General features: G+C 40.6%; 1 protein-coding gene across 1 annotated transcript; it reads right to left on the bottom strand.

Annotated features, from left to right (window-relative positions):
* Positions 1-9,889: 9,889 nt before the first annotated feature.
* On the bottom strand, positions 9,890-14,815 carry LOC309497239 (peroxisomal succinyl-coenzyme A thioesterase-like; the record flags this gene model as incomplete). Its single annotated transcript, XM_082167469.1, has 7 exons — positions 9,890-10,296; positions 10,419-10,560; positions 11,392-11,472; positions 11,588-11,681; positions 12,639-12,721; positions 13,030-13,149; positions 14,804-14,815. 7 exons carry the CDS (start codon positions 14,813-14,815, stop codon positions 10,193-10,195), a joined length of 636 nt encoding a protein of 211 aa, XP_082023595.1. The 3' UTR covers positions 9,890-10,192.
* Positions 14,816-15,621: the final 806 nt, after the last annotated feature.

Genomic DNA, 15,621 nt, shown 5'->3' with positions numbered 1-15,621 from the left:
GTTCTAAACTTGCTTATTAGCAACGGCAACGGCTTTGGAAAGTCATTACAAAAGTCAAAAACTCTGTGCTTCCTTATGACCAATGCACACACTTGTTGCTCAGGTGCTCTAATTATACTCACAGTCTAATCTTATCTTATCTCACCAGTAAAAAGTGGCCTACATTTTTTTAAATATATCTAATCAGTGACAGTGTGCAAGAATATTTGTCTAATATAATTCTGTATTTTCAGCTTCAGAATCATGAATATTTTTATTCTGGTGTCACCATTGTCCTGTGCATTGGGTTTCCAGCACCAAGTCCAAGCCTATTCATTTTCAATGTAACACCAAATTTAGCATTTTAATCAACAGTAAAAATTTTGTTAACCTTTTACCAAATGTCTTGGAGTATTGCAATAATATCGTATCGTGAGTTCAGTATCGTGATATGTATCGAATCGTGACGAGGGTATCGTTAAGCCCGGGACACACCAAACCGACGGCGAAGAACTAGCGGATGAAAATGGGTGGAAAGCCGACTGATGAAAAAAGTCGGATGAAAGCCAACTGTGTTGTCGCCTCGCGTCGCCAGCGTCGGGGGAAAAAAGCTTCACTTAAACACACGGAGAGAACTACAGCCGACTGTCAGCTAGAATGTGCGTTCTGCGCCTGCGTGTAAATGAGACAACTGTCTATTTCTGAAGATATATTCATCTATATTCGTCATTCAAAAAGGGAAACTGACGCTGCAGATACACAAACCATAAACAAAGCAGTGCGTGCTTACCGTTTTGAATATCGATCTAAACACTTTCTTTATTCCACTCTGCTCATGTTAATATTGAAATATTTGCCAAAGAACACTCAGGTAAGATGACGTAACATTAGAACAGCCTTCTATCTGTACCGTTTTGACCTCTTTGCTCACTGTTATGTTTTGTTATTATTCTTGTGCATGACTCGAATATGACTCGGTTACTAAGCTGAACAGCCAATCAGAATTCTCTCTCTCACCGACGGCCCGACGCCGATTCAACGTGTCGAACTGTTCACCCAACGTCCCCTTATATAACGTCTACAGATGACACACTTCTGTATAATCACACTGATTATTTTTCTTGCAACAGGGTTGCCGTTTGCAATCAGAAAGCATCTGATTTCTGCCACCATGACCCAACTGTTCATGAATGTCTCGAAGTATGAGATGTGAAACATGCTAATCTTTAGATAACAAAAGGGGCAGTTTTATTTCAATCGTTTATAGCTGACTTAGCTAGTCTTCCTCCCACTAGCAACATTCCATCACACAACACAGGATCTAAACTGTAGACAGAACTTTTTCTTTTAACGCCAACATTTCTATCCTTGAGCTCAGCAATTTCCTCTTGGAATTGTTCCTGTTGACTGAAACGAATTATGTCAATCTCAGCCATAGGACAGATCCTCCACAGTCAAACTTTGTCTGCCCAGAGATGCTTTAAAACTTCTGTAATTTTACATCTACAGCAACACTATCAATCTGCTCCTAAGATAGCTCCTTTCGTTTACGACTCGGCTCCATCAGAAGTTTCTGCAGTTTCAAATACCAGGCAACTGCAACTTTCAAAAGTTTCCATTCTGAGAAGTAATGGAAGTTCTGTCTGCACAACTCCTGTAAAAGTAGGGGAGAGCGGGGCACAACCTAACGCTTTTTGACTTTCTCAGTTTGTGTAAATCTACTTATGATTCAGAGTATTTATTTTTTCCCACATTAATTTCCCACATGTCTAGTACAATTATGTGGTTTTGTTTTATTAATACAGTATATACTTTTTTCTTGACATACCCCGAAAGAATGGAAGTGAAATGTGACAACATGCCCCATAGGTGGGGTACATTGTAACATGTGTGGGGGCACATTGTAACATAACATATGACAGCTTAAAATGTTATCTGATCTAATAAAAAATATATACAAAACAAACTAAAATATTTTCTAAATAAAATACAATTAAAACACTTTTTCATATAAAATAATGGCAATTTTTAATAATTAAATATAAACTCATTTTTGAGTTTTGACTACGAACACATGAAAACACAGCTATACAACATAGTTCAAAACAAATAAATAATTAGTCATTTCTGAACATTGACTCTCAGTCTTTATTCACCTTTTTCTCACGTTTTCCCAATAAAATTAATAAAAGTATAGAATATAATAGCATATTTCTAATAGGGGCACATTGTAACGCAGTGTTACAACATGCCCCCGCCTGCACAACTGGGATTTAAACCCTGCTAGTGTATTCTGCTAGTTAGCGAAGCATTAAATAACTATCTCAACTGTTAAATAACATCTTGGAGATTAAAATAATATCATATTTGTCTTATTTTAAATAAACACAAAAAATAGAGATGAAAAATTAACTTAAAGCCACACCGTGGACTTTGTGACCTAAAGAGTTGACGCATACAAGTTATTTTAAATGATTCCTCAGGCCAATATACAGCGTTTGACACTATTAATGCTCCGAGCGGGGCTGCCCTCTTGAAATACCGCCTATGTAAGTTTGGAGAAGACGGACCGTCGTTGGCCAGGTCATGTGACCTGGAGAACGTATCGCTTTACGGCCATCACGTGACCATAGGCTCTGATATACTCATGGAGCAGACTTTTGCGACAGTGCTGCGGCGCTTGTGGCCTCTAGGGGCGCTAGACGTGAAAGTTACAGGTCTAGCGCCCCTAGCGCCCGCAAAAGTTCCGCGGTGTGGCTTTAAGTAAGATATTTGCTTTTGCTATGGTTTAATAAATGTCTATGGATATCTTCCAAAAATAAAAATAATTTTGGCGGAATTTTTTTTTCTATGTAGTGTTGATATGGCAACTAGTAAATACACAAAGTTTCGTCATCCAAGCATGTGCGGAAGTATTTAAAACAAGCGTGTTACAACTAGCCCCGCGTTAGGTTGTGCCCCGCGCTCCCCTACTTTAGCTGGCAGAATAAGCAGTGCTAAAAAAACAACGGAACATAGACAGAGCTTACCACCGATAAAATGCCTCTCCTAGTACTTGGTTGATTTTTCAAGGAAATCTTGAATTTAAAGGTGTCGGTTTCTACACTCCACTAAAGACCTAAAGCTCTTTCAACAGGCCATTTGTCTCGATCCAGATCTAGCTGCTGTATATTCTAAACTCAGTGTTCCTCAGAAACTGACTGCAACACTTTGTGACAGTTGCTGATCCATTTTGTTAGATCTCACTGTTGCTCTGTCCTTTTGACAGAGAACAGTGAGATTTTTAACCATAGAGATGGCCACTTCCTCAGTGACACTCTTCAGACAGTCATCTACATAAAAGTTATTGTTGATAGTTTCAATTACCTCTGCTGGAAAGTCCTTCTACTTGATTGTCCTTTGCGGTCTGTTTCAAGGCGTAACAAGCACAGCTTGGAGAAGACACGACTCCAAAAAGATGAACTGTCCTAAATGTAATGGGCTCTCCAGTCAATTCTCCATCAGGCCACCATAAGAAACGAAGAAAATCTACCTCTTCCTCAGCCACTTTAACTTGATGGAACATTGCTTCAATGTCAGCCAGCCATGAAGGCTACTGGTTCTTGCCAGAATCTCATCAGTACACCTACCAAAGAATTGGTAAGGTTAGGGCCTTACAACAATGGACTATTTAGTGATGTTCCTTTATATGCTGCTCCACAGTCGAACAGGACTCTCAATGATCCCTTAGGATGAAACACCCCATGTTGAGGAATGTACCAAACTTTGCAATCCACACTATCTATTTGGTGAGATGGTACCTTCTCTGCATAACCTTTAAGTACAACATAAGCAAAAAAAATTAGAGTACTTCTCATGAAACCCTTTGTTTTTTTCCAGTTTCCTTTTCAGGCCATTTAAGTGAAGTGAAAGTGAAAGTGAAAGTGACACGTAACGGCCAAGTATGGTAACCCATACTTGGAATTTGACCTCTGCATTTAACCCATCCAAGTTAATGCACACACATTAGGAGCAGAGTAGTGAGTAGTTAACACACACAGACACTGCAAACGTGGATACACACACCCAGAGCAGCGGGCAGCCTTTGTGTGGCGCCCGGGGAGCGATTAGGGGTTAGGTGCCTTGCTCAAGGGCACCTCAGTCATTTCCCACCGGCTCTGGAATCGAACCAGCAACCTTTGGGTTACCAGTTCAACTCCCTAACCACTAGGCCATGACTGCCCCAATTTAATCATTGCTTAGCAACACAGTTGTCAGGTAACATGACATTATTAGTCTTGAAATTGTTGTTGTCCACTGAGTGGTCCTGTGACTGTGAGTATAATTAGAGCACCTGAGCAACAAGTGTGTGAGTTGGTAATTGGGAAGCACACAGTTTTTGACTGCACTGCAGAGTAGCATACAAAGTGGATTTTAATCGTATGCAGTGTTTACAAGGTATCGTTTTGTGTGTATGTGTGAACAAGGAAAAGCCACAAGAAGTTTTGAGACCATGTTTAATGAAGCACAAGTAATAAAGAAAGACATTTGTTTGCATGTACATCCGTCTGCATGGACTCTGTTTGTATGTGATCTAAACTTGCTTATTCTTATTATCAACGGCAACTCATTACAGGTTAGTTCACCCAGAAATGAAAATTATCCCATAATTTCTCACCCTCAAGCCATCCTAGGTGTATATGACTTTTCTTTCAGCCAAACACAATCGGAGTTAGGCTATATTAAAAAATATCCTGGCTCTTCCAAGCTCTATAATCGGAGTGAATGGTACCTTAGATTTTGAAGCCCAAAAAAGCACATCCATCCATCCATCATAAAAGTAATCCATACAACTCCAAGGGGTTAATAAAGGCCTTCTGAAGTGAAGTGATGCCTTTTTGTAGGAAAAATATCCATATTTATAACTTTATAAACTATAATCACTGGCTTCCAAACAAACAAACAAAAGCACAGACACCATTAACTGGTACGAGGTAGAAGAAACACACAAATTCATTCATCATTTGTTCATTTTATTACATTTTCAAAATGTTATTACATTGACACCTCATACTATAGTGCATTTACAGGTAGGCCTACTGCTCTCAAAAATAATTGTATGGGTATAGCAAGTATCACAAGACCACCTGCACATTACATCCTTTGTGTCACATAAATCATTAAAGGGTTATCATTAGTGTAACACACAACTCATTTTACTTTCAAAAATATTGAATTTGCATATTTAAAGGCACATTTTGTAGATGAACAACTTTAGGGATAGTTCATCCAAAAATAAATTCTCTCATCATTTAATCACCTTCATGGCATCCACAATGTATATGACTTAAGCCCAATTTATACTTCTGCGTCGAACTTACGCCGTAGCTACGTCGTAGGCTGTATGTAGCGCGCGTACCCTTCGCCGATATACATCAGGGATTGGTATGAGGGTAAATGATGAGAGAATTTTCATTTTTGGGTGAACTATCTCTTTAATGGCAGGTAAGTAGTTTAAATGGGGCTGTTGTTTTAATTTTTTTAAAACAATTTTTTTTAAATAACATTTCAAAAGTTTGGCAATGCTGACAGTAGTCATAACGATTGCTATTCATATCTGATAAGGTAAAGTATTATAACTTGGCTATAGGCTATTCATATGCAAATACACCAAAATAGTAATTGGTTTTAGAGACTGACATTGTTATGTATATATATAATATATATATATATATATATATATATATATATATATATATATATATATATATATATATATATATATATATATACACATACATATACCAGTGGCGGCTGCTGGTATTTCAAAGAGGGGAAGCTCATTTTCGGCCTACATCATAAAAATTGTCCATTTATTTATACTTAAATTCTGCCCTATGTTCCTTTAAAAAAAAAAAGCTCTGTGACCCATGTCCAATTGCGCCATGCTTATAACTACAGAACGACAATTGTTCTATGGCCTTGGCCCAGGCCGCTTGAATAAGGCCCAGAGGGCACCGAGGTTAGGTAGGGCGAGGTAACCACCCAACATTTAGAGACTCAGATTATGTCGAAGCCACAAGAAAGGGTTCTATTGGGTTGAGCTCATGTAGAGGTCAAAGCTCAGCTACACAGACAGGACCCATGCTAGTAGAGCAGGGACATCCAAGTTATAAAATCTGGTGGAGGTGGATGGCGAAGACCAGCCGGCTTCCGCACAGATGTCGCCAATAGACACTCCACTGGACCATGCCCAGGATGAAGCCATGCTTTTGATGAAGGGTGAGCCCAGGAGTGTGCTTTTACCTTGATGGGGCACTGTAGGTCCATCGAAGCATGAGTTGGCGCAATTGCATCCACTATGCAGTGGGAAAGTCTTTGCTTCATGACCAGATGCCCTTTGGTGTGACCTCCGAAGCACATGAAGAGCTGCTCCGACTGCCCAAACTTGGCAGAGTGCTCAATATATAATCTTAAGTCCAGTGCAGAATAATTGCAACTCCTGCTCACCCTCAGAGGGGAGAAAAGCAGAGAGAGTAATGACCTGTACTCTGAATGGAGTAGAGAGCACCTTAGGTACGTAGCCATGTCTTGGATTGAGGACAACTTTCCAGTTGTTAGGCCCAAATTTAAGTCAAGAAGCATTCACAAAGAGAGCTTGCAAGTCACCCACTCGCTGTACTAATGGTAGGGCTAGCGGGAGGGTGGTCCTAAGCGAAAGGGGCTGCAGTTCGGAAAGAAGCGCAGACATGTCCCATGTAGGAACCGTGAGGGGGTGAGACGGGTTTAGCCTTCTGGACCCCTTTAGAAAGTGAAAAACCAAGTTGTTCCTGCCTACAGACTGGCCGGTCAAAGGAGTGTGCTTCTATGGCCCCCACATAGACCTTTAGCATGGAAGGGGTGCAACCCTTGTCCAGCAGCTATTGAAAGATAGACAGTACCAGTGAAATGTCACAGGACATCGGGTCTTCCCTCCGGGCTGCGCACCAGCCCATGAAAACAAACCACTTAAGGGCGTAGAGGCATCTTGTGGATGGGGCTCTAGCCTCAGAAATAGTGTTTAGGACCCTCGCAAAGAGGTCCATAGGCTTCTGTCGAGACTCTGGTTGGGGTTCCAGATCATTAATTTCGCTTGGGAAAGGAGGTCCTTCCTCAGGCGTCCGTGACACCAAGTGTGGGATGGAACACAGGGTTTCAGCCAGTACTGTAGGGTACAGCCAGTACTGTACAGTACTGTAAAACCCCTACCTTGAAAGACACCACGAGCTGTTGGATCCCCAGAGCTCACTCTGGCATGAGCGTGGCCTGCATTTAGGCTGAATCGAGAACTGCTCCCAGGAATGAGATCCGTTTGCTGGAAGACAGTGAGCTCTTGGCATCGTTGATCCTGAGTCCCAGGCATTCCAAAAGGCTGAGGAGTATGGATCTGTGAGTGTCTAGCTTGGCCTCCGACTGGGCTAACACGAGCCATTTGTCGAGGTAATTCAGAATGCACACTCCCTTCTGTCTCAGAAGGAAGAGGGCCGTATCCATGCACTTTGTAAAAGTGCGCGGAGCCAGTCCGAATGGAAGGACTGCATACTGGTAAGTCACCCCTTCTAACGCGAATCTCAAGAACGGTCTGTGATGGGAGGCTATAAATGAAAGTAGGCATATTTCAGATCCACTGAGAAAAAAACAATCCCCCGGGCACACTTGCAAGAGGATTTGTTTCAATGTTAAAATCTTGAACGGCCGCTTCATAGACCCTTTTACTGTTTGTACACAATGATGCCGTATGCGCGCGCACATTGGCAACGGAAGTATGGCGAGAATCAACAGCGTGTCAAGCTACGCGAGCGGATTAAACAACAGACGCAAGCATTTTTTATTATGTCCTCGCTCCAATCAACACGTTTAATCGCCTGCAGCCACTCTTCTGAAACGGCCGTGATCCTGTCGGAATAATATAAAACTTAAGCCCCTTGGTGGAATATCGATTAGGGCAACCGTAAACGCAACAACCAGACATTTTGATGCTGGGAAACTGTTTTGATAAACTTTCGGAGTTGCTAACACGTTAGAGCCAGTGGGGAGAAACACCACTTCCGTTGCCAAAATGCGCGCGCAGCTATTTGATCACGTGGGCTGTAAAAGGGTCTATAAGGGCGCGGTTCAGATGTCTGAGATCGAGGATGGGCCTGAGGCCGTCATTCTTCTTTGGCACGAGGAAGTAGCCCCTGTAAAAGCTTGACTCGCTGTGAGCTGGAAGAACAGCTTTTACAGACACTTTCGCCAGTTAATTCATCACTTCGGTGCAGAGGACGATGTTGAGACCATTCCAAGATGGCAGATGCGTTGACGTGTCTGGAGAATGTGGCATCTACATATACATATTGTTACCAACATAAACATTGTTTTATGAACTTGGTCAATACACAGCAAATGCAATGCTATGCAAACTAATTGTATTTTTGAAAGCCTATACATATTTTTGTGTAGCCTATATATGATAATATATATATATATATATCTAAATCGCAGGGGGCCCTTAGAATCTTCAATACCTTTCACTCCGCTAGCATCGGTCCTGAACTCACTTCACGACTGTAAAGTGATGAGGGTGGCAAATATTTTTTGTGCAAACGTGATTATTTGCTAAACGATTAATCGCTAAATGTTGTTGATTATTTTAATAATCTATTGTATTTATAATTTTTATTATTTAACAATTAATTAATACATTTTATTATTAATAATATTTATCGATTAGTTTTGAAGCCCTAAATACATTCAATATTTGGTTAAATGGACACAGTAGCTTAAACACTTGGTGATGCATTGTGCACATCTGCTTGCTGCTGATTGTTCATCTTGGTCAGTCCACATGGAAGAAAGTGCGCAGTAAACAAAAGCATAAAATCTTTAAAGAAAAACATCTCTCCACAAACCATTTCTCCTTAAGCTGGCCATCATAATGTGGCGAGGGTGTCAGGCACCGGAGGGAATGGTAAGAAAGCACCAACAATTAAACTAACGTTCGACTACGCCACCCATACCGGGAATTACCAGCCCCAGGACAGGGGGCGCACAGGTTCGTTACCGAAAAATGGATGAGCAGAGAGACATAAGCCAAGCCAGGGAGTATCAAAGATGAGGCAGTTTTATTAAAATACAAAATTTAAAACCATCAATACATTAACATCTCAAGGGCTCAATATTCACATGTCAAAAAGAAAAGAAACACTTTACAAAACTTCCATATAAAGAAATAAAAAACAAAACAAAACAAAAACAAATACACAAGAAAGCTTAAAGGAGGGAGATGGACTGCTGTGACCCTCAATTCACACACCACGCTTAATACCCACACGCATATCCACTCTGGTGAGGTCACTCAAATAAGCACGGCACTCAACGTGAACCCCGTTAAACAGCAGTTAAACCCCTCCTCTGTACACTTTCTCCCTCACGCCGTCCCAAAATAAAGAAACAGTCAGTTCACAAACATGAAAAAAAATAATAAGAATACAGAGACAATATTCAAATCAATCTCGTCTTGTAACTCAAATTAAGTTTTAAACCTACAAAAAAATGACATCACATCCCGTGCACATGAAAACAAGCACGAAATAAAACAAAAAGAGAAATAACAATTACAATTCACGACACAAACCAAAAAAAAACATTAAACCAAAGAAAATAAAACAAAAAGACAGGGCCACAATCAACTCGCACACCTTACGAGCGAGCCGGCCTGAGAACACCAGCCACGCTTCCACTGTTGCTCTCCCTCTTCGGCGAGCAATCGTCCGGGCCCGCACTTATAACACACACACACAAAATTCACTCCCACAAAACAATTTCCGGAATAAGCCCAGACAAGGCAGCAGTGCGTTACGTCAAGAAACCCTTGCACGGCAGCACAGAGCCAAGACGGCACTTCAGCTACTCTCCCATTCATAAATGGCGACTTCCGTAAAGGGGCGGTACGGGGGACAACGCATCCCAAGTGACAAAAACCTTCCCATTTTATACCATGACACCAGACTGCTGATAGGTTCAATGTTTTCAAATGACACTGGCCAATCATCAACATGGGTACACTTCACCCTGCTACAATACGAACATATATCATCATGTCATCAATTAAAAACACCCTAGAGATTTAAAACTGTTAGATGTAAAGGGGTTAACTTAAAATTAAGTTACTCAGCTGATATGACACAGCTAGATGTTTTTCCATATTCAGTGTTTAATTGAAGTAGAGGTGCTCCCGCAGAAATGCTAAAGTCTTGTTCCAAGCGTCCTCTTGTGCATACGCATGTGATTGGGTCTGTCCACCCCAAAGAATGACAACTGCAGCAACAACACCATGTAAAACAGATGAAAAACACACACACATATTCACAAATAAAACCTAATACTGGCATTAAGCCAATAAAAAAAAAATCAATTGATCATGCATGCATACGATATACCTTTCTGTTTTGTCAACTGTAGGTTGAAGTTAGTTGCACGAAAGTGAGGTGAGCACGGCGGTTCAATTAGATGACCAGACCCGGGATAAGTCAGGACTTCCAACAAGTGCCGATTTCCTGCTTTCTCCATCATCATCTCAATCTGGGTTTAAAAGGTAAATACCAGGGATCCAAACCATGTCAAACAATTTAAATTAAAGCTTTTTAATAAATTAATAGTTAGTACATTTTTCATTTTCCATTACATAAATGGTACAAAAGGGGTTTGAAATGCCTTTTATTTTTATCTCTTTCCCTGCCCTTTTTTTTTTAAGTTGCCGAAGCACCAGCATTTTTGACCATGTTCACAAATTTTGTTGTATGACTATCTGTAAAGGCAATAGAACATTTTTATTCTAGCTTTATGCATTCTTTTCTTATCAATATAAGTAAGCAACATTTTGAACAAAAAGCTGATAAAATCATGTTATTGTCAAAGTATTCATCCAGATCACATCCCCAAAGCTTGCACTGTCCTATACCACTTCCTTGGTTGACATTTCATTCAGAAACGTTAAGCAGTTTTGATTTATATGCTGTTTAATGTTTGATGATCGCATTATTTTACTTGTGCATATACGCAATGCTTTTATCTCTTGTTTCTGCTTCTTTTTGCTTCTGTGTTTTGATCCAGAGATTCTGTTCTCTTTCAGAAGATGCGTAGTAACACCCCCTACTGTATAACAGTGGAAACATGGTTTGCAGGACATTTCTGTCGATGGCGGGGAAGCGTTGTGTCATAAATGATGGAACATTTTGCCAATGGTGGGGAAAGAGTTAAAAAACATTTCCGTTGTTTAACCTTAAAAAAACTTTTTTGCATGTTTTCCAAATTTAGGCCATTTGAAAATAGTTTCAAAAGGTTACTACAACAGTTTCAGTAAAGTTATTATCTTAACAGCAGACAATATAATACATAAGAAATGTAACTCACATCTTCAGCAGATTCAACTGCAGGAAAAGCCTGATCATCACCAGCAGTCACCAACAGAAGTGGACATTTTATTCTCCCAACCTGTGTGCATTTAAATAAAAACAGACAATTGACATCACAAGAAAATATACTGTAAATAAGCAAAACAGACTATATATCAACATATCCATAATATCAACATACTGTGTATACTCACATCTACTTTAACTGGTGGGTCTGGGGGAGTCGTTAAGATAACATCTCTGTGAATTACCTGGTTTTCCTCATTCACACGTAGTTTATCCACATTCCTGGAATACAATTTTTAGTGCTTTATATCATTAGTAAAATATTTACATTGAGCAAATGTACTCGATATTACTGTTGTTTACAAAAATGAGCATATTATTACAATTATTTCAGTTAACATTGTTTTATCATACTGTGGCCCCATAATAAATCTGAACTCTTAGGTCACCTAAAAAAAATTAATTGGCCAAATTGGCATTTGTTTCAAAGAAAAAGTGTTTTACAAAAATACGTTTTATAAGTAGACATTGGTACTATGCTCAAAATGTACACAAACTTTCTTGTTGCCAAAGGTTAAAACGCACGCACGCACGCACGCACGCACACACACACAGACACACTTTCTGGTTATCAAAGATTAGAAGAACATGTCATCATGTGCAGCCACTGGTTTCTTCTAGTACAGGGATGCCAAACTCAGCTCCTGGAGGGCCACAGTCCTGCAAAGTTTAGCTCCAACCCTGCTCCAATACACATAATGTAGCTTTCAAATAATCCTAAAAGACTTGATTAGCTTGATCAGATGGATTTAATTAGGGTTGAAGCTAAACTCTGCATGAGTTTTACACTGGTGTTTGAGTCACCCCGTATATGTGCAGAGGCTACCTAGTCATCCCCATCCACTTTAACTAGTTTCTACAGAATTTCTTAAGTGTCATATACAGTTTTTGTTCCTGCAGTTCTCCCAAATATAGTTTTCTTTCCTGATGGACGTGTATCTTTCACTCTTTCCTATGCTGGTATGTGGTCATCCAAAAGCCTCACTGACAGTCAGGAGGCATAAAATAAAATGGCAGTTACGAATGTAACTGTGATTCTATAAGAGCCACTGACAGAGATGCACTACTTGTCAAGTTCTTACACTTTTTTAGTGCTCAAATTTTGGGCCCACACTGAATAACAAAAATTGCAAAACACATTGTAACACCATAACATATTTTCTGTTTTCTGTGTCTTACTTTTTCATCTCCTCAATGAGTTCAAAGAGGCTTTTGTCAAAAGGAATCAGGTGACTTCCGTTAATGCACACAGAGCACTGGGGCTAAAAGACAATAAATAGAGACTGATCAACATACCAATGTAATACAAGAAAAATATATCTGCATTCAAAATGTAGATTCATGTGTGTGGGTCTCCAACCGTTCTCCTGCAGAGCTACTGTCCTGCAGTGTTCAGATTTATCCCCAATCAAACACACCTGAACCAGCTAATCACGGTGTTCAGGGATACTTGAAAATTACAGGCAGATGTGTCGGAGCAAAATGCAGACATCAGGTTTGAAACTGATGTCTGCAGGACAGTTGTTCTCCAGGAGCAAGGTTGGAGACCACTGGTGTAGGCCAAGCAAACCTTGATGACATCAGAGTAGGCCACAATACTGAGTGTGATTATACTTCCAAAAGACAGCCCAAGCACAGCCAGGTGATCCGACTGTACCACTGGATGATTCTTCAGGGTCTGGTATGCTTTCTACAGGAAATATGTACACACAAATATAAACGCACACATCTGTAAAGATTAATCAACTGTTCACCACACAACCCAACTTAGGTTTGCATACTCAAACCCAGGCCTGGGCCCGGGACGAGATAATCCAATGAATTCAGATCTTTGGGTGAAGGTTGGAGGTTTGTTCCACCACTTAGAAAAATGTTTATGTATGAATATATTTTAACTTTCTGCCTTTGATAGGATAGTTCAGTGAGAGACAGGAAACAATTGGAGAGGAGAGATGGGAATGGGACCATAAGCCAGGACTTTAACTCGGGTCACCCCAGGTCAGAGCAATAGCCTTGTGGGCATATCTCAGAATGCTGCACACAAGACTTTTTTTTCCTGATATTTTTTTACATTTAAATCTTTCCTTTTCCAGCATTTGTCCAATGTGTGATCTCCATCCTTCCGTGGATTAAAAGCCAGTCATGACAAACTTTACACCGAATTTGGAGTTGGCATAGAGTGAAATTTGGCAGTATAAAAACTCCTTTATGGGAAAACAACTCTGTTATATCTGTCATGAGTTATTAACCAATAAAGCGGACGAGACAGGAGAAACAAACGGCATCCATCTTGTTTACTCTTTCACTTCTTTTCTTACACACATTAAGTCAGAATACAACACTTCGACAGTTCTGGCTCCCTTTACAAAATAGTAGTCAACAATATAATTCACCCTTTTTTAAGAACATCAGATTTTAGTAACATAGTCATTTAACCACCTAGGCTTCTGAACATAACGTTTGGGTCTAGTGGTATAAGTGTGTGTGTAGTGACTAGTGAGCAGTGTTCTCAGCCAGAGTTGTTGGAGTGCCTGGAAATGCAGTGAGATGGGAAGCATTCTGTGTCTTTCCGACACTACACACCCCCATTTTTTTTTGGCACCCACGAGAGGATCAGTAAACTTTGTGTCCCTTAGGAACATGCAAGGGGTTCCGTACCCTCACTTTATCCCCCTCCTGGATACAAGGAGTGTAAGCACTCTGCTTTGCATCAATGTCACGTCACGTAACCAGTCACGTAACCCTTTGGCGAACAGTCATGTAATTTGGTGTGTGCACAGGAGCAGATGGCAAAATAGACAGATTTGTGCACATTTGCCTGCCATAGAGGAGCTTAAAGGACAAGTTCGGTATTTTACACTTAAAGCCCTGTTTACAGATCGTATCTGATGAAATAGAACGGTTAAGATTAAAATTTGGACACATGCTGCTGTCCCGAGAATTTGCAAGGTGCAGCAGGTGCAATTGGCCGTGAGCCTTGGAAGACAAAAATTTACTTATCAGACAGTTCCAGACACTGTTTATAGTATATGGCAGCAAATCAACTTCCAGTTCCTTAGGTGAAGAAGGTCAACCATTAGAAATATGTGAATGAAGTTTGTTTAGTGCAGGGCAATAAGCACATGCAGCATCAATATCAGCAGCAGACACCCTTAGTGGTAAGCAGGGTTGTCAGTGCCTGATGATCTGAACGTAGAGTGAAACGCCGGCTCCACAGATATGTATGCCACCTCTCGACGGCCTACATGCATACTAGCTCTTCCTTTTCCACCAGTGCATAATTGCACCAATTCATAAAGTCCACAGTTTGTTCAGTGCCATAAAGGCCACAGTTCTTGGCTTACCTGAGAATGCATGGCTCCCACACCATAGTCATAAGCATCTGTGGAGACAATTGTGTATAGGGTGGGGGCAAATAATTCCATAGCAGGGCTGTTTGCTAGCAGTCACTTTACTCTGGTCGAACTTTGTTCAGTTTCTTTTGACCAGCTGAATCCATTTGTATCTTGTATGCATGCACTGGAGCTACAACAGTGGCAAAATCAGGAATAAACTTACTGTACCACAACAAGTCCAAGTATGGAGCGCAAAGTAGATCAGCATCAGATGACTGAAAAGTGCTTTGTCATGCATAGACATGTCATTTCCATGGATGATAATGTCGTCCAGGTAATTTTCAACCCCTGATAAGCCAGCCAGGAGGATGGTCATCATCTTCTGAAATGCTACAGGCACCGAAGCCAATCCGTAAGGAACAACAATATGGAACAGTCCGTCATGAGTAGTAAAGGCCGCGAGGTCATGACTGTCCTCATGCAGCAGCACTTGGTAGTATTTCTTCCAATGTGTGGCAATGGAAAAGAGACCACGATCACTTTATTGAACATCCTAATTTTACCCTGCTTTTTCTGCATAAGATCAATTGGTGACACCCATGCAGAGGGGTCGATGCGTTTTACCACCCCAGCTGCATTGCAAGCAATTTCATTTCTCTTATACAGCACTTTGAAAAGAGAGTGTCAGACAGCAACGTTTTTGACACACGGGTGTGATAGTTCATCCAGCTTTACGTGGTGTATACAAGTTTTTAGCACATCCAAAATCAGTTGTCTCACCAACAATGTACTGAAAGACTGGCACAGGAGAGGCAGGCACAGGTAAA

The sequence above is a fragment of the Leuciscus leuciscus genome (genome assembly GCF_965113295.1).
Source record: "Leuciscus leuciscus genome assembly, chromosome: 4".
Lineage (NCBI taxonomy): Eukaryota > Metazoa > Chordata > Actinopteri > Cypriniformes > Leuciscidae > Leuciscus > Leuciscus leuciscus.
The sequence above is the reverse complement of the archived record's forward strand: the minus strand, read 5'-3'. Positions and strand labels throughout refer to the sequence as shown.